Source organism: Zootermopsis nevadensis, unplaced genomic scaffold, assembly GCF_977971745.1.
Source record: "Zootermopsis nevadensis isolate Lab colony 2312 unplaced genomic scaffold, Znev_1.0 Znev_ptg000016l, whole genome shotgun sequence".
Classification (NCBI taxonomy): domain Eukaryota; kingdom Metazoa; phylum Arthropoda; class Insecta; order Blattodea; family Termopsidae; genus Zootermopsis; species Zootermopsis nevadensis.
In genome coordinates, this window is record NW_028259148.1 from 5,191,085 (window position 1) to 5,208,907 (window position 17,823).

The following is a 17,823-nucleotide window of genomic DNA, read 5'->3' on the forward strand; positions in this document are numbered from 1 at the left end:
ACACAGCTACTAAATATCGTGAGGACAATAGGAAATTGAAATAACACGTTAACTAAAAATTTTAAGAAGACTTGCATCTTTCTGCAGGGGAAAAGGAGTGGAAGGGGTGATTATGTTGAAAGTGTATTTGTCATGGTAACCGAATTTTATAGAAAAATCACAGACATGACAAGCAGTTTTTCCAACCACCACACATGTTTTTGAACTAACTACAGTTGGCCAGTAACCTCCTCGTATTTATATAACATGAAAGGCCCGCCATTGGCCTCTATCCTAAGCTAGACGAATCAAATCCACACTCACCTACCCTATTTCCTTAAAATCCATTTTAATATAATCATCCCAGTTACTGTTAAGTCCCAAAGTCGTTTCAGACCCTGAGCATTTATCATCCCATCCTATGAATGCTAAATGCCTCACTTATCTAATCCTTCTTGGTACGGAAACCGCGAAGACCAAAAATGGCGATACAGCTTACCTTCCTTATAGCAGGATCGGCCTCTTCTTAGATACTGCCATTAAATCATTAGATGAATCCAGCATTATACCGAGTAATGATACGTAAATTTACATTACAACTTATGCACAGAAGTATGCACCCAGGAGGCTAGAAGAGGTATTGGATGCTTGAGACTGGGCGTCTGGACGCTGAGGAGTGTTAGGGGAAATGCAGAACAGGTAAATTTGTCCTGCAGTGCAATAAAGAAGGCTGGAGCCACATACTGAGATGTAAGAAAACCAGAGCAGGTTATAGACAAAAGATTCACGAGTGCTGGGCCAGAAATTGGAAGTAGGAGGACAGAATAAAAATAATGACAAGCTACAGTTAGGATAAACAGATATAAAGAGAAATGGATGAGATCAGTGATAAAACAGGAATAATCATAAAATGGGAGAGTGGTAAAGATGAGAGATAGTAATAAGGTTCACAATAAAAGTAGACAATGCAAAATGATAAAACCGACGTAAAGACATTTAGAAGTGGGCATCAGAATATGGAGTAATACGCAAAATTGTAAACTATAATCAACAGACTTAATAAATGTCAATGTTAATGTCATCAGAGCAGAGAAGATAAATTTATTAAAATAAACAGTATGTACTCTCAATGTACGAGCAGTGATTTACTAAGCACTGTACAGATGAAGGTCTAAGTTAATCCCCCCAATTCAGGGCATATCTGAATACGATTAAACTCGAACTGGAAATAAAGCATGTGACTGTACTTGATGTAAACGTAAGTATCATGTAAAATTGTTACACATTTCATCATGTGGGAGGACAGGTATGTAATCGAATCGCATGGAATTATAAGCGAACATATGGCAGGAAAGTTGTAACACTAAATTAATAATCGAAGTGAGATGAATGGATAAGATAGGAAAATGCGATACACTAATGGCTAAACGTATCAAATAATACTTGTTATCGGATGCGGGGAGCATTTTGCTGTCAGTGCGACACCTAATATGAAAGTTTTCATCAGTGTCGTTTGTGCGATGAGAAAAGTGAGGTTATGCTACTCAAAGAATCGCATAGTGTCGGGAAGCAGAGAGTGGAACAATTAGGAAAAGGACAAAATATTAATAACTAACATTGAATTTTCAATCACTTCTAAAGCTGAGAAGACGGTAAAAGTTTTCATAGATGCGTAAAAATCAGGAGAGTGAAAAATCAGCCAATGTTAAGACAGAAGAACGTACTCATAATGAGAGGTAAGTAAGAGAGAGAGAGGAGTGAATAGAGTAGTTTTGTTAAGGACAAGATAGCTGGGGACTACAGAAACGAGTTCAAGTTACATTCACAAAATAAACTACACTGAAACTTCGAAGAATGTCTGCTAACATTAAATTTAGGATGTTTTATTTTTCAATTCCTATTAAAATCAAAATTAAAACACACAATACGACTATCTTACGTACTCTTTTATGTGGGTATAAAACTTTATTATCTCACCCTGAAAGGACAAAGTTTGGGACTGTATAAGAAAAGAGTTCCGAGTAGAACATTCGCACCTAGGAGAAATCATGTAGTGACAGGAGAAAAGTGAAAACTGAGGAACTACATAACCTGTGTTCTTCATCAGAGCGAGTTTTACCAGTTCAGGAAGGCCAGTGGAGTTTCCATCTGTTGAACACACAACAAACCCAGCACTGGCCTAGCGCGTGACATGACAACGTCCATTATGCTGTACACATGAGATAATGTGTCTCCTAAACGAACAGATAACCAGATTCACCCAGCAAATTTCTTAAAATCAAAAATTTACATGAGTGATTGCAAATAATTTCTGATCCACCGACAAGAAAAATAATAGTGAAGATTTCCGTCTTCTGGGTTGTTGCGCTGTTAACATCGACCAGACTACACAGCGCAACAACCCAGAAGACGGAAATCTTCATCGCCCTGATGACGGAGGCAGTATGACCTCCGAAACGTTGATAAACATCGACCAAATTACACAGTGCAACAACCCAGAAGACAGAAATCTTCATACTCATCACCCTGATGACGGAGGCAGTATGACCTCTGAAACGTTGGTTAACATCGACCAGACTACACAGCGCAACAACCCAGAAGACAGAAATCTTCATACTCATCGCCCTGATGATGGAGGCAGTATGACCTCAGAAACGTTGGTAAACATCGACCAGACTACACAGCGCAACAACCCAGAAGACAGAAACCTTCATCGCCCTGATGACGGAGGCAGTACGACCTCCGAAACGTTGGTAAACATCGACCAGACTACACAGCGCAACAACCCAGAAGACAGAAATCTTCATACTCATCGCCCTGATGACGGAGGCAGCATGACCTCTGAAACGTTGGTAAACATCGACCAGACTACACAGCGCAACAACCCAGAAGACAGAAATCTTCATACCCACTGCTGTGAGAACCTCAAGTCTTACAAAAATAATAGTGTTTATCGGAAGATCGGGATTCTGTCTCAGATTTTATAAACAATGCTCTTCAAGCCTGAATCTTTCTGACGACGTACGTTACATTTTGCTTCTGTCTTCAGGTAAAAAAGATGGAAAAATGACAGAAAGCCTGTTGGGCTCCCTGGATGAACTAGAATCAGACATGGACCTTGTAATTTCATAATTATATAATTCAGACGATGGACGAAGTCAAAAAGAACACTTTTACATATACCAGTATTCAGATACAATTGCTAGATGTCTAATCATGTCTGCTCCATAGAGCTAGTAATTTTGTGCGTATTAAATTTGGTGAAACTTGATACTGGTTTAAGTTTACACGGGGCATTAATTAAGCGTGTATACAAATTCTCGGACAATGAGATAAGCGTAGGCCAACGATCGAAATTACAAAGGTCGATGTGTACGAGTCTCGGAGGACTGAATAAACACACCAAACAATGTTCACAGAATACAGAAAACACACGGGGACTGCAGAGAGGAATAAAATAAACATTAGCGCCACAAAACGAGGACAACCAGGGAAACGCGGCATTCATCAACTGGAGAACAGAAGGCTTTGCATGAAATAAGGGGAACAGAGACGAGTAAATTGGTGAGTAGGGAAATAGAAGCTAGGGCAGGGGCAGAAACTTTAACTTCGGTAGCAGCATATAGGGTTGAAGGCAAGTCGTTAGTGGTGCTGCAGGTTAACTGTAGGAGTATCTATAATAAAGCCTTAGAGCTTTGGAATTTAGTTGACACGTATAACCCCGATATTGTTATAGGCACGGAGTCTTGGCTTAAAGAAGATATTAGCAATGCTGAAGTTTTTAGGACAGATTTTACAACTTTCAGGAGAGATAGGTCTGCCCGTGGTGGTGGGGTTTTCATATGTGTTAAACATTTCATTGCCTGTACGGAGTTATGGGTAGATGAGGATTTTGAGATGATTGCGGTAGAAGTGAAAGGAATAGATACAAAATATTCGTGGGAAATTATAGGAATATACAGAGCTCCTAACGAGGACATGCAAGTTTTTGAACGATTGGCAGCACGAACTAGTCATTTAGGAAATTCTACGAAGCGTAGTATCATTGGGGGTGATTTAAATTTGCCCTACGCAGATTGGAAGGGAAACGTGGAAGGTACTAGCAGAAATCAGGCATTTATAAATAGACTGGTATGGGAAAATGGGTACAAGCAGGTAGTCGATAGGCCAACCCGAGGGGATGCATTGCTGGATGTTTACCTGGTCCGGCCTGAAAGTTCGCTCACCTCTTGCAGCATTGTGCAGGGGATCAGTGACCACAGTGGGGTAATATTAGAAGTGGAATGGGAAGAAAAAATCCGTGAACCGCAGGTAGAAAGATTAGTCCCCATGTTCCATAAAACAAATGTTTTAGGATTACAAAGCTTTCTTCGGGAAAAGTTTAAATTATGGGCTGGAAATGGTAGTAGCGTGGAAGAGATATGGGAAAGCTATAAGGATATAGTCTTCGAGGGTATCGATCGTTTTGTACCTCAAAGAATCCTGAGTAAAAATCCGGATCCGGAATATTATACCAAGGAAGTGAAACGTCTGAAGGTAAAGGTGAGGAGGGTTTATAATAAGAGAAATTCTGGAGGGCAGTACCAAGCGGAGCTGAAACGGTTATCCAAGGAGTTGCTGATAGTAAAAAAGAAGGCTCAGGAGACATTCTTAACTTCGGTCTTGCAAAGAGAGGGGAGAAGCTGGACAGAGTTTTACAAATATGTTAAAAGACGTAAGGGTAATAGAGAAACTATTCCGGCAATCAAGGGCGTTAAAGGAAACCTCATCACAGATCAAACAGAAAAGGCCAACTCCCTTAACGCTTATTATGCGTCGGTATTCAGTTGCGAACGGATAATTTCGCTAAATAACCAGCTAATCCAATCAACAGATTCAGATAAAACGTTTACCATTAGTATCAATATCATAAGGAAACGGATAGCAGCAATCGGGAAAAATAAATCCGTCGGATCAGATGGCATCCCCGGGGAAATTTTAAAGTTAGGTGGGGAAGCAATGATTCCATACCTTGCGCGTCTGCTGGAGGTAACGATGAACAACAATTCTATCCCAGGGGACTGGAAGAAAGCTATAGTGGTCCCTATTTATAAAGGGGGAGATCGATCGGTAGTTGGGAACTATAGACCGGTCAGTTTAACCTCGGTGGTTTGCAAGCAAATGGAGCACGTTATAGCAGGGTATCTAAGGCAAGTCTGGGAAAGGAGTGAGTGGTTATATGAGGGTCAACATGGGTTTAGACCAGGGTACTCATGCGAAAGTCAAGTAGTCACGGTTTGTCAAGATGTTGCTGATTCATTGGACGAGGGAATCAGGACTGATGCGGTTATAATAGATTTCTCAAAGGCATTCGATTTAGTCCCACACGATAGGCTGATTACAAAAATTGCTGCAACCGGTGTGGACTTGAGGGTAGTGTTATGGGTAAAGGAATTTCTCTTAGGACGTTCGCAAAGAGTAAGAGTGGAAGGACAGCTATCTCATGAAGTCAGGGTAACGTCAGGGGTGCCGCAAGGGAGCGTATTAGGTCCCTTGCTATTCCTAGCTTATGTTAATGATATTTGGAAAAACATTGATTCAAATATACGGCTTTTCGCTGATGATTGTATAGTATACAGGAAAATAATGGATAGTAGTGACATTGATAAGTTACAGACAGATATGAATAGATTATGGGAATGGGCGGTAGAAAATGAAATGAAGATAAATCCAGGTAAAAGTAAAGCAGTCAGCTTCAATAGAGCTAGGGTGAAGGATAAGCTGAGTTACTTTTTTGGGGATCAATTAATTCCAGAGGCAAATAGCTTTAAGTACTTAGGAATACTTATTCGCAGTGATCTGAGCTGGGCAGATCATGTGAATTATACACTAATTAAAGCATGGAAGGCTCTCCATTTCGTAATGCGTATACTAAAAAAGGGAAATAACAATACGAAACGTTTAGCTTATACGTCGCTAGTGAGACCGATACTTGAATATGGAACTGTGTGTTGGGACCCTTACAGGGAAGGACAGGTAAGAGCACTAAATCGGGTGCAGAAGAGAGCGGCTAAATTTGCTAATTTCACGAACGAATCTGGTTGGGAAACATTGGCACAGCGTAGATTGATAGCCCGAATGTGCGCCCTTTTCAAAGCATACACGGGGGGCCGGGCTTGGAAAATGATAGAGGATAGATTATTAAAGCCATGCTACCTGGGCAGGGACGATCATACTCGGAAAATTAGGACTAGGAAACAAAGAACGGATGTAGGCAAATATTCCTTTGTAAATAGGACCATAAGAAGCTGGAACCAATTACCTCCAGGCGTGCTAGAGTCTTTCCCCTGTAAATTAGGCACCTTTAGAAAGAGGGTCAGAAAAGTAGTTACAAGCTAAGGGTTATTAAGTTGGGAATAAATGGTGATAAGTGAAGTGAAGTGTCTTAGTCTCCAAGTGATGAAGGGCTGTAGTTCTTTGGGATAAAATTTTCATGTACTGAGAGCGGACTTTATATTCCACTCTTAAGTATTGTGATTAATTAGTGGATGTGTGTTTTTTTATTGTGTCAGATGTTTTATTTTGAGTGTGGTATGTTGTATTGTTGTGTCTCATTGTATTGTTGTGTGAGTGCATCAGTTCATGACGTTTGTAATACATTACAGTTATTGTCTTATGTCTAGGTGGTATTAAGTTCTTTTTTTTAAGTTAAGTACTTGAGGTTGGATGGTTTTGTAATTTATGAGTTGGTTGATTTTGAGTGGGATGTGTTGTTTTTGTTGTGTCCTTTTTTATTGTTTTGTTCTGTCTCTGTGTTGATGTATCTCATTGTATGTTGTGTCTTATGGTTTTTGTTGTGTCCTTTGTTTATTGTTTTGTTGTGTCTCATTGTGTTGATGTATCCCATTGTTTGTGTGTCATATTGTTTTTGTTGTGTCCTTTTGTTTATTGTTTTGTTCTGTCTCTGTGTTGATGTATCTCATTGTTTATTGTGTCTTATTGTTTTTGTTGTGTCCTTTGTTTATTGTTTTGTTGTGTCTCATTGTGTTGATGTATCCCATTGTTTGGGTGTCATATTGTTTTTGTTGTGTCCTTTTGTTTATTGTTTTGTTCTGTCTCTGTGTTGATGTATCTCATTGTTTATTGTGTCTTATTGTTTTTGTTGTGTCCTTTTGTTTATTGTTTTGTTCTGTCTCATTGTGTTGATGTATCTCATTGTTCTGTTCTGTCTCATTGTTTTGTATGTTATTGTAGGACACTGCCACCGGGTATAAACCCATTTGCAGTCAATAATAAATAAAAAAACAATCTGTAATTTAATGTAGAGAAGAAACTAATTTATGCAAAGCGCTAGAATAGCTTAAGATAGAACAACACAATACAATTCGGAAGGAGCTGCAGGTATAGGGTGGACCACAATTTGTTATCTACAACGCTTCTAGCAGTTTAAATAACAATCTTTTATATTATTTCCAATCTGTAAGGTCTAGACCACACTACATTCTCCTCGAGAACATAACACATGGAAATCGATAACAGACTTAATATTTCGAAATAAAATGTGTATGCATCTTTTAACGACACCCTGTATATATAAACTTAGGCACCTACACGTACGAAACTGGTGCACTACCCGTCAAGAAAAAGGAAAAGTCTAAGCAGTACCTAAAAACACATCTAAACAAGCAGCACATATAAATTAAAGTAATTACTTTGTATTTGCTAATGAAAGAAACATAAAACGATCTAATATAGGAGAAGTAGTGATCTTAAAAAAATAATCACTACCATTACTTGTGTTGCCCGTTATTTTATACGTGTGTGAAACCTGTTCTTTCAGATAAGAACACAAATTCAAGGCGTTTGAGAGAAGTGTTGGGGAGAATATTCGGACCTAAGAAAGAGGATTACAGAGGAAGTTGTATAATCAACTTCACAACACGTACTCTTCAGTAAATATTATTAGAATAATCAAACGGAGGAGGATGAGACAGGGGGGACATGTAGCATGCATGGGACAGATGCAAAATACATACAAAATTTTACTCACAAAACGTGAATGGAAGAGAACAGTTGGGAGATCTGTCACCAGATTGGAAGATAACAGACCTATTAAAACAGATTTCAGAGAAATATAATGTGAAGTCGTGGATTGAATTCAACTGGCTAATGAAAGAATCCAGTGGCGGGCTCTTGTAGACAGAGTTATAAACCTTAGTGTTCCGTAAAAGGTGGGGAATTTATTGACTAGAAATAATATAAGATAATGTTTTGCGTAAATATCTAGAGTAACAGCGCCCTACCTTCAACAGAGCAGAGCAGTTTTGATTAACCTGTGTAACGTAGCCCACCAGTGTTAGCAGCCATACAAGTCGTAACAGCAGACGTCGAAACCAAACAAAGCTGCGAACTGCAAAGTTTGACAGACCGAAACATCTAATTCTAACAAACTAAAACTAACGAGATCTGATGTTGAAAAGTTTTTTATAGGGGGGAGGGGGCACCAGTGTTTCTTTCATTTTCCCAGATCCACAATTCGGATAAATAACTTATTTTGAAAGTTAAAAAATACGGTTTCTTTCTTGAACTTCATCAGTCTCTGTATAAATTTTTTCCCGATTCAAAGTTTAGTAGACGCGTAGGATGAAGTCTCGATACTTGTAAATTAAAAATGAGATATCACGTCTTATATATCCAGCAATGATGAATGCGGGTCTGTTTAATACCAAAATTTAGTACTGGGGCAAAAACAACCAATTAATCTAAACTATTATGCAGTAAAGAAAAATTTGTACCTAACAGTGTTCATATGTTTGCTACTTAATCCAACAGTCGATTGGACAAACGGTTTCCATAAAATTATGGCGGTATTTCACAATAAAATAATTATTGAATGTGACAAGACAGAACAACAAAGCGCTGTACGTTTTAGTGTACATCATTTCGAAACGCGCTCCGTTTTTAGCTAAGCACATATCAAACCAGTAACTCAGCTTTTGCCATGTGCACTCTGACGTCTCTTGGATAACCAGGTTCAGCCTCCAGTTTATTTTACTTCTCGTGTTTGAGAGTACCCACTTTATCTTTTACATAACCCTGGGACCGGAGTCCAGCCAGGACAGTGCCCCGGTGGCGATGTGAGTGCCGTGGTGTCGCCATCATGGCCAAATACAGACGGCGTAGCCTAAGGGCAAGGGTGGTTGTCAGCAACCACAAGGAATGTAATGGATAAAGTACGTCCCTCTATACAAATAAAAGAAAAAAACCCACAGAATATACTACATTCTTTGCTTTAGTACTAAAATCATCTAACTAAAATAATTTCCATATTTGCTCTTTGTGCGTTGTTCATTGTTTAATTCTGCGTTTAAAATAAAAATCTGTCATTAAAACAAAACGAGAACGGCCTTATATTATGATTCAAGTTAATTTCTTTCTTTTAGCCTGAAACAACTTGCCAGGGCACACACTTTTAACGCCGCACTTCCGCATTAAACCCCAAAAGAAAACCCTAAATATTCTACATAACGTTCGGCTGCTATCATTTGAACCAAGCCCCAAATCGGACCGGCCATGAACATATTTACCACCAGACCCAGACCTCGGGATGAGGCCCGACACGTGCAGACTCCACTCCCCCCCCCCAAAAAAAGTAAAGTAAAGTAAAGCTGTCCCACTATACGCCATGAAGGCGTTTGGGGGGAGAGGTAGTATAGCTCCTACTTTTTCTTAACCTCGGCACTAGATGGGGTGAGTGGTCAGCATCACGCCCCGGCTGTGCTTTTACCCCGGGGAAAGGACCCCGGTACCCATTGGTGGGCCCCAGAGTCGGTCTGAACGCATAGGCTAGAGGAAAAATCCTTTGCTCCTGTCGGGGAACTATACTGACTGAGCTACGCTGGCTAATACCCCCCCCCACACCATAAATATTATCCCATGGCTCAAAATCCTTTAACAGCAAATGATCACCAACCATTATATACACAGATTTTTCCTATTGCAGTTGTCGTGGCCGAACTTTCGACTCGAAACTGATAAGGGGCCTGGTCAGCTTAGTATGCATGATCCTCATCATTTTGGTCCTCGTGAGCGCGTATGCATATCCCCAGGACGACCCAGAGCCAAGCGACGAGGCGCCTAACAACCAGAGCAACGACACCCTTCGGACAGCACAGAACAATGGAGAATGCAGACAAGTGTCTGGACAGATCATATGTTCCCATATTCCCGACAATGCAGGTGAATTCGTGGCCAATTACATCAACAGCAACAGTGTAAGTAAACGGGCATTCTTATTTATCATTCTGAGGAAAGATCTGGCCATTTTAGTTCGCTATAAAAGTGATGATGGCAGCACTAATAAAAATGGAGGATATGAAAAAAATGAACGTTCCTTCATTCACCTAGTTAGTTTTTATTGTCTTAAGAGCGTTTTAACATGGCTTGACCACTGACAATTCAAATTTCAATTTCTATGGTCACAAAGTGTGACAATTTGTGGGAAAACAGTGCTTCACTTTGGCAATGATTTTACGAGCTGGAAGAAACTTGCGAATAAGTAGAGGAAAGACGGGTAAATTAAAGGTATGACGTTTGGCCACTGACTGTGACATGTATTGGAGTTGAGGAGCACACTGATCAGTGCATCCGGAACAAGCAAGGAATTGGGTCTAGCACTGACACAGCTGCGTATTATTCATGGAAAGACTAAATTCCCAACTAAAAATACTGAATTCCGATCTGAATACTTATTACAGGAAGCAAAGCTTAATTTGATTACACTAATAATACTTTACTAAGGATACAAATTATAAAGCTTCTCCAATCTTTTGTTTCTTCCTCTCTCTTGGGTTAAAATATAGTCCTTAGAGCTTCATTCTCATGTCAAGTGGATACTTCGTCTACCTGACCCAGCGCGCCCTCAGGAAGCGGCTGGGGAAGATGGGGTCCAGATATGAGCAGTAGCTGGAATATGTTGAATAAGCAGACGCTGACGAGCGATAAGAGCTTACTCAAAGTGAAGCCTCAATTACACTATGAAATTTTACGTACTACTCTCTAGCGAATTCACTCGGACAGAGTAAAATCGCCTAGCGTGCTCAAAGAGGCCCTGATGATGGAGGCAGCAAGGACCTCTGAAACGTCGGTAAACTTCTACCAGACTATACGGCGCAACAACCCAGAAACCTCAAATCTTACAAATAATATTAGTTCTTATACTTAAATGTTTTAAACTAAATTAATGTAGCGGTAATAATAATAATAATTATTATTATGACATTTCAAGGTCTGATAAGAATACCGATTTCTGATTACAGTTGCCTGCAGGTAAATACAAGCTCCTTATAGAAGATTGCATCTTCCCGGGATACACTCTGCAAGATGGTTGGCTACCGCCTTTGAATACCAAAATTTATATAGATAAACTGCAAATTACAACTAGCATCGCAACAACTATTGAAGAAAATGCATTCTATAGCAAAAACTTTCAAAACATTTCTTATCTCACTTTGGAAGGCACAATAGTACAACTCAAGAAAAATTGTTTTCGAGGTCTGTATCTACTTGAGCAACTAGATTTATCGATCAACGGAAATTCTCTATCTGTTGCAGCAGGAATTTTGAATGATGTACCAAATTTATTTACACTTCAAATTTCACATCACATAAAAGATGACATTTTGAATAAGTTCTTACATGAAACCAATATGAACAGTCTCCAAAGGCTTAGTATAAACAACAACAATTTAGAAAGACTGAAATCTGACATGTTAAATGGTTTAACTAATATGGTAGCACTAGACGTGATGTCTTCAAATTTAAGGATCGTAGAGTCCAGAATACTTGCATCATCAGCGAACAAACTCCAAACAATTAATTTTGGTGATAATAACCTAGAAACCTTACCTGCAGACGTATTCGAAATATCATCATACAGAGAATACTTCCAAGTCTCTCTGCATAAAAATAACTTTAAAACATTGCCTGAAGGAATATTTGATATCGCCATACAAAGAAGTAAAAATGTGGCAGTAACATTAGCACATAACAACTGGGACTGTGACTGTGATTTAGCTTGGCTGCAGCAATTAATAAAAAACAATATAATCAACGTTACTGACTTCCCAGAATGTCAGTCACCAAAACACAATGCGGGAAAATTGCTCAAATATGCAGACTTCAGTGCCTGCACGATTACAACTGTATCTTCCACAACTGACTTCACTACATCACCTGCAATTGAAACCACAACTGAGTCCATTACTTCATCTTCAACGGAGATAACCACAACTGAGTCCATTACTTCATCTTCAACGGTAATAACCACAACTGAGTCCACTACTCCATCTTCAACGGAAATAACCACAACTGAGCCCATTACTTCATCTTCAACGGAAAAAACCACAACTGAGTCCATTACTTCATCTTCAACGGAAATAACCACAACTGAGTCCATTACTTCATCTTCAACGGAAATAACCACAACTGAGCCCATTACTTCATCTTCAACGGAAAAAACCACAACTGAGTCCATTACTTCATCTTCAACGGAAATAACCACAACTGAGCCCATTACTTCATCTTCAACGGAAATAACCACAACTGAGTCCACTACTTCATCTTCAACGGAAATAACCACAACTGAGCCCATTACTTCATCTTCAACGGAAATAACCACAACTGAGCCCATTACTTCATCTTCAACGGAAATAACCACAACTGAGCCCATTACTTCATCCACAATGGAAACTATTACAACTGAGTCAACCATTCCAACCACAATTGAAACAACTTCCAGTTCTTCAGTTTCAACCACAGACGCTGTGACAGATGATTTTACTACTCCATCCACAACAGACTCCACTGGCACATACCAAGACATAAAATGCACCTGCACAACATGCAGTGAAGACAGAATTCATATTTTAACAAAAAGGAACAATGACGAACATTCATTTGTCTCATTCAACAGTATTAAAAATTTTGAGATTGTAGAAGATGACCACAACAAGAAATTGAAAGTCAAAATTCAAGCAATCGACGAACATGTACTGCTTTGGATGAACACTGATGACACTAATAATATACGCTGTAATTACACTTACTTCATGAAAGAAAAACGTGATTCGTTAAATACGTTCAGTGCAGAATTTACAACTACACCAAATACATCTTACACAATGTGTGCAATATCTCAGGATATCACAATTTCCCCTCTGAACTGCCGAGCATACACAACCCTACCAAGTGAAAGTTATCGCCCATGGTTGTTGAATAACCAACAAATTATGATATGGGCAATATTCTGCTCTGCACTAGCTGTCAGCCTAATAGTCGGTGGGGTAATAATTTACACTGCCGTGCGACATAACCCAAGACTAATCAAGGGAAACAAAAGAGTGATTGTTGTGGGCCATCGTGCAGGAGAAGTAATTGTAATGCCCAAAGAATATAGCGTGGATAACGCAGGATTTCGCCGTATGTCAGATTCAAGTTATTATACAGCACGAACTAGCAAAACCAGTTATGTGACAGCCATTCAACCTACGCCAGTACAGCTGATTGCCTGGAAGTTCAACCGGATGTGGGACAGACTGATGGCAAACGGTGAAAAGGAAAATACAAACCAATCCACATCTCCAAAGGAACCACCTCCATTGCCCCCATACCCAAAGGACTCGTCACTTAAAAGTTCATGTGAAATGAATTTTCCACGTGATTGCAATTCTTGTTACACGACAGTAGTGTAATTACACCACAAAGCAATCGCCTCTACTTAGGCTTTTTTTATTCGTCATAATTTTCACGTGCTCTGCAATATAGAGATGCGAACTGCAGCTCATGGGTTGATGAGGACCATCATGTATTCTAAGTAAGTAGTCATACAGTTTATTCTATGTATTCAGAGTGTAGAAAGAAAAATTCTCAAATAGCGATACCAACTGAAAAACGTTTAAGGATAAACGTGAATGTATACTTGAGAAATGCCACAGTGTCTACTCTTTATAGCGAAGTTGATAATTATATGTTACATCTGTTTCAATCTTCAATAACTCTGCTTTTTTGCCTACAGGTTACATATATCACAGAATATACAGTGATTATTTCCCTATACAGCACTAGTAACTTGATTTTAGTAACAGAAATGTCTTGTTTTCTTTGAGGTACGAACTACATTTTTAAGTATTATTTAGATAAATTAATGCTTCTAAGGATTAACAAAATCCTGTAAATCATGTTGTAAGGCTGTGAAATTATTCAAATGAGAATATTTATCCTCACCATGAATAAACATGTTATGAACACTAACTACAGCACTGAGCAGTATTGAATGGAATAATTATAAGTTTATGCATATTAATTACGTGCAGCTCTCAGTTATCATACCTATTTAATGACAAACGATGTTTTAGATTAATATATACCGATGAAAGCAGATATTATTCAGATAACAAGATGAGAATATTACAAACATCTTCAGAGATTCATTACAAACTAAACTCAACCGCCAACTGTACGGATAACCAAGAGATAATTTTTATTATATATACCTAGACATTCATCACAAACTCATAAAAACTGATGTAAATCATTTTACTCAAATGAATAATAAACAGATAAATATAATTTGACTAATATTATTGTAAACAAACAGACTAAAATAAAGAAGTATGTGCCTTTCTCTGTAATTAATTTTACGATAGGAAACAAGCTACCCAGACTAAACCAAATCCAACTTATATTTTTCAGAAGTTAGGACCACTGAGGCCGTCAGAAACATGTATCATACAACATACTAAGTAATCACATTAAATTTCACAAATATACCTGACTTTGAGCAAGAAAACTACAGACAGAGTAAATTCAAGTATGCATAACCTATAATTTGTAATCTTTTTGAGATTTAAGCAAGCAAGAAGCAGGGACCACCTCAACGGATCAAAAGCCATGGGACTGGCAAAATAGTTTATGACCAATTGGCAAATGGCACCGGCTTCACTAGTTGACTCAACCGGCACTCCACAATTTTTAGTTAGCATTGTATTCAACCAGTGATCTACAAATTCTAGTAAGCCTTATGTTGCATATTCTTCGTAAATTGACAAACTAGTATTTTTTAACCAACAGCTACTTTCAGGGTTTTTTGTTTACTTTTGCAAATAAACAGTTGTGTCAAGCATAATCCCTTTACATCTTCCATTTGTTCGATGTGACCAGCTGAGTGATGTGGACGAGGATATATAATTTTTGGAACAGTCGCTATCCTTCAGGAATATGGAGACAGGGCTTGTTACAGCCTCAGATCCTTGGAAGACAGATATGTCTGACAACTTTAAATATTTCATATGCCCATATGCAAAAACTATAACAGTAATTGTTACATGTGAATCATTATAACACCTCCTCCATTTAAATATCCCACAACATTACCGATAATTAATTTGTACACAAATGACCTTGGAAAAACCAACCACTCTTTCAAGGTCATGCATCAAAAAAGGGAGAGAATCACTGCCCATTGGCACTGATATTTCATGTAGCATCAGTCCTCTCATTATTATTTAAATGTAGTTGTCAGATGATACGTTATCATTTAAATTAGAACACAATAAAATAAATATAAATTAAATCAGTTTCATATGTTATGTACTTACCATTTCCCCAGACTGCAACTACAACCTGTTCCCAACTGTGTAATGTACCATGCTTGCGTACCGCCAGTACTGGGTGTCCAATTTCATAGCCGTGATTTCCAGAGTAGGTACCACTGTGTTCCGCAGCACTTATATTAACATCCGACATACGAACAGATTTGTAATGTCTAAACGTAGCTAAAAAACGTTGTGACACAAAGAGTTTCACTTGGTCCATAGCCTCATATCTGGGCATGATGAAATTATTCGTCACATTGCCATGCAAATCTGATATATTGTTTTTTAATGCAATGAAACCAGATGGAGATACTGGCACATCAGCAAGTACGTATGTTGCCGTAAGATTCAATATATCTGTTCCTTTCCAAACAAAGTCGTATGATACTGAAATTAATACGTTATGACAAACTTCTCTTTCATCATCATAAGATGTCATTAGAATATCTTCAACAGATCCAGAACACTCACACAAAGAAAGATCATCTTCAAATATTTGTTGATTAAACAGTAGGTTACTCACATTAGATCTGAAAACATTGTTTGAAAATGTAACGTAATCAGAACCATTATTGAAACACAGAAATTTAAATTCAGTTTGAACAGAATTCTGTCCACGACTGTCCTTAGCTACATGAAAAAAATCTAATATGTCTGAAGTTTTAGTCATGGAATCACCAATATTATAGCTTTGTGCACTAAACGGTGAATTTGCAGCTTCTTTGCACTGATTTCTTGAGATTTCTCTTACACAACGGGCTTCGTGGTTCACAAGGAACCTTACTGGAGTTGAGTCGCTGCAGATGTCACCGTGTGGATAAAACACGTTTGATGGCATTAGAAGATGTTTTTGCCTGTTGCCCAAAAAACCTTCACTATCTAAGAGCAAAATCTTTATTAAAGTGCCATACTTATAATGATCAAATGCACCACTGTCACTTGCTTCACCAACAGTTCTCATTTTAAAATAAAAAATGTTCTTATACACCACTGCATCACTAAATGCTGCAAGAGAGTCAACTTTCTTCTGTGTAACAAAATACTGGCCCAGGTAAGGAGTATTTGTAATCACATAACAAAAATTATAAAGCCATTCACTGTGTGAACACTCTGAGAGATGATAACAGTTCCCTGCAGTCAAACTTCCAGTTTTCTGACCATCCTTTAAACCTTCCAAGCAGGTGAAACTAGATTTCTGCTCTGGAGAGCAATCCTGAAACAAAAATTGTTAAGTACACTAATGGGTAATTAAATCAAAGTATCAATATTTTAATTTTTGTTAGGCATTCACTGCACATTGTGTATACAACTGGTGCATAATGGGGACATGTATGCCTGCAAGCTAATGCATTTCAAAATCAATCTACAACTGTTGGTCTTTTGTCCATCATCCTGTATTCTACAAACAGCACATAGAGGTAACATGTGCCAAATGAGAGTATGGCAGTTAGAAAGCATAGACATTAATGTGATCGAGCTGCATGGAGTAGATAAGAAGAAACATGGCATTCAAACCTTCAATAGGAACAATAACAATGTTTTATTCTACTATTATTCCCAGATCTTCTTATAACATACCTTATCACTGCAACAATTTATATCACATGAATCATCTGTCAGATCACAGGGATACACTGCTACTTCAATGTATGCCAGGTGGTTATAATCTCTTTCTTTGTGAGAGAGTTCTCTCTCAGTTGCCAAACTCCAGTTTATGTAATGTACATTTGGGTAACATACACTGATTGTAAAACCTGAAATTTTGAGACAATTGAAATCATTAAGTTTGTATATAATTGACCTTATATCAACATAACATAACAGAAAGCCTTCCTTAACAAAAATTGGTAAGAGTTAACCTATTCACAATAACAAAAATCCAACATTGTTATTTTGAAAAATTACATAGCTAGTTACTTACAAAACAAATATATAATCTGAAAATATATTTTCTCCACAAACCCCATGACAATATTAATATAACCAGCCCTGTAATCGTTTACAAATGCCAGCATCAAAAATGGTAACCAACAGGCAGCCATTTGTAAACAACATCCCGAATAGGCAGGGTTACCAATGCATGAAGTTTACAGGTTCAAAAATAAAATGTCACTAACATCCACAGAGTAAGCTCAGTTTCTCATTTTCAATAACGAGATGTCTTTACTTCAGCAAATGATTTTCTGAGGCTAAACCACTTCGTTTCATTACA

General features: G+C 38.2%; 2 protein-coding genes across 5 annotated transcripts in view; one reads left to right on the plus strand and one right to left on the minus strand.

The window, feature by feature from the left end:
* Window positions 1-17,658, minus strand: part of LOC110836801 (tectonic-2) — a 134,477-nt gene extending 116,819 nt beyond the window's left edge. For all 4 annotated transcript variants that reach the window (XR_015535291.1, XR_015535292.1, XM_087349430.1 and 1 more), the window contains exons 1-3: window positions 17,533-17,658; window positions 17,190-17,365; window positions 15,615-16,824 (exon numbers count right to left, since the gene is read on the minus strand). Coding sequence is in view for 2 of the 4 variants with exons in the window: in XM_087349430.1 (XP_087205556.1) it covers window positions 15,615-16,824; window positions 17,190-17,365; window positions 17,533-17,653 (1,507 nt within the window). In the remaining 2 variants the exon portion in view is untranslated. The remainder of the gene's footprint in view (window positions 1-15,614; window positions 16,825-17,189; window positions 17,366-17,532) is intronic.
* LOC147873716 (uncharacterized) lies at window positions 1,247-14,640 on the plus strand. The gene is made up of 4 exons (XM_087349429.1): window positions 1,247-1,715; window positions 9,962-10,232; window positions 11,277-13,831; window positions 14,033-14,640. Exons 1-3 carry the CDS (start codon window positions 1,648-1,650, stop codon window positions 13,707-13,709), a joined length of 2,772 nt encoding a protein of 923 aa, XP_087205555.1. The 5' UTR covers window positions 1,247-1,647; the 3' UTR covers window positions 13,710-13,831; window positions 14,033-14,640.
* Window positions 17,659-17,823: the final 165 nt, after the last annotated feature.

What these genes read in the sequence shown, in the direction of transcription:
- LOC147873716 (XM_087349429.1), top strand. Translation starts at nt 1,648, where the DNA reads ATGCGTAAAAATCAGGAGAGTGAAAAATCAGCCAATGTTAAGACAGAA. An exon ending in GAACGTACTCATAATGAGAG is followed by an intron (nt 1,716 to 9,961) that starts GTAAGTAAGAGA and finishes TTCCTATTGCAG; the next exon opens with TTGTCGTGGCCGAACTTTCG. An exon ending in ATTACATCAACAGCAACAGT is followed by an intron (nt 10,233 to 11,276) that starts GTAAGTAAACGG and finishes TTCTGATTACAG; the next exon opens with TTGCCTGCAGGTAAATACAA.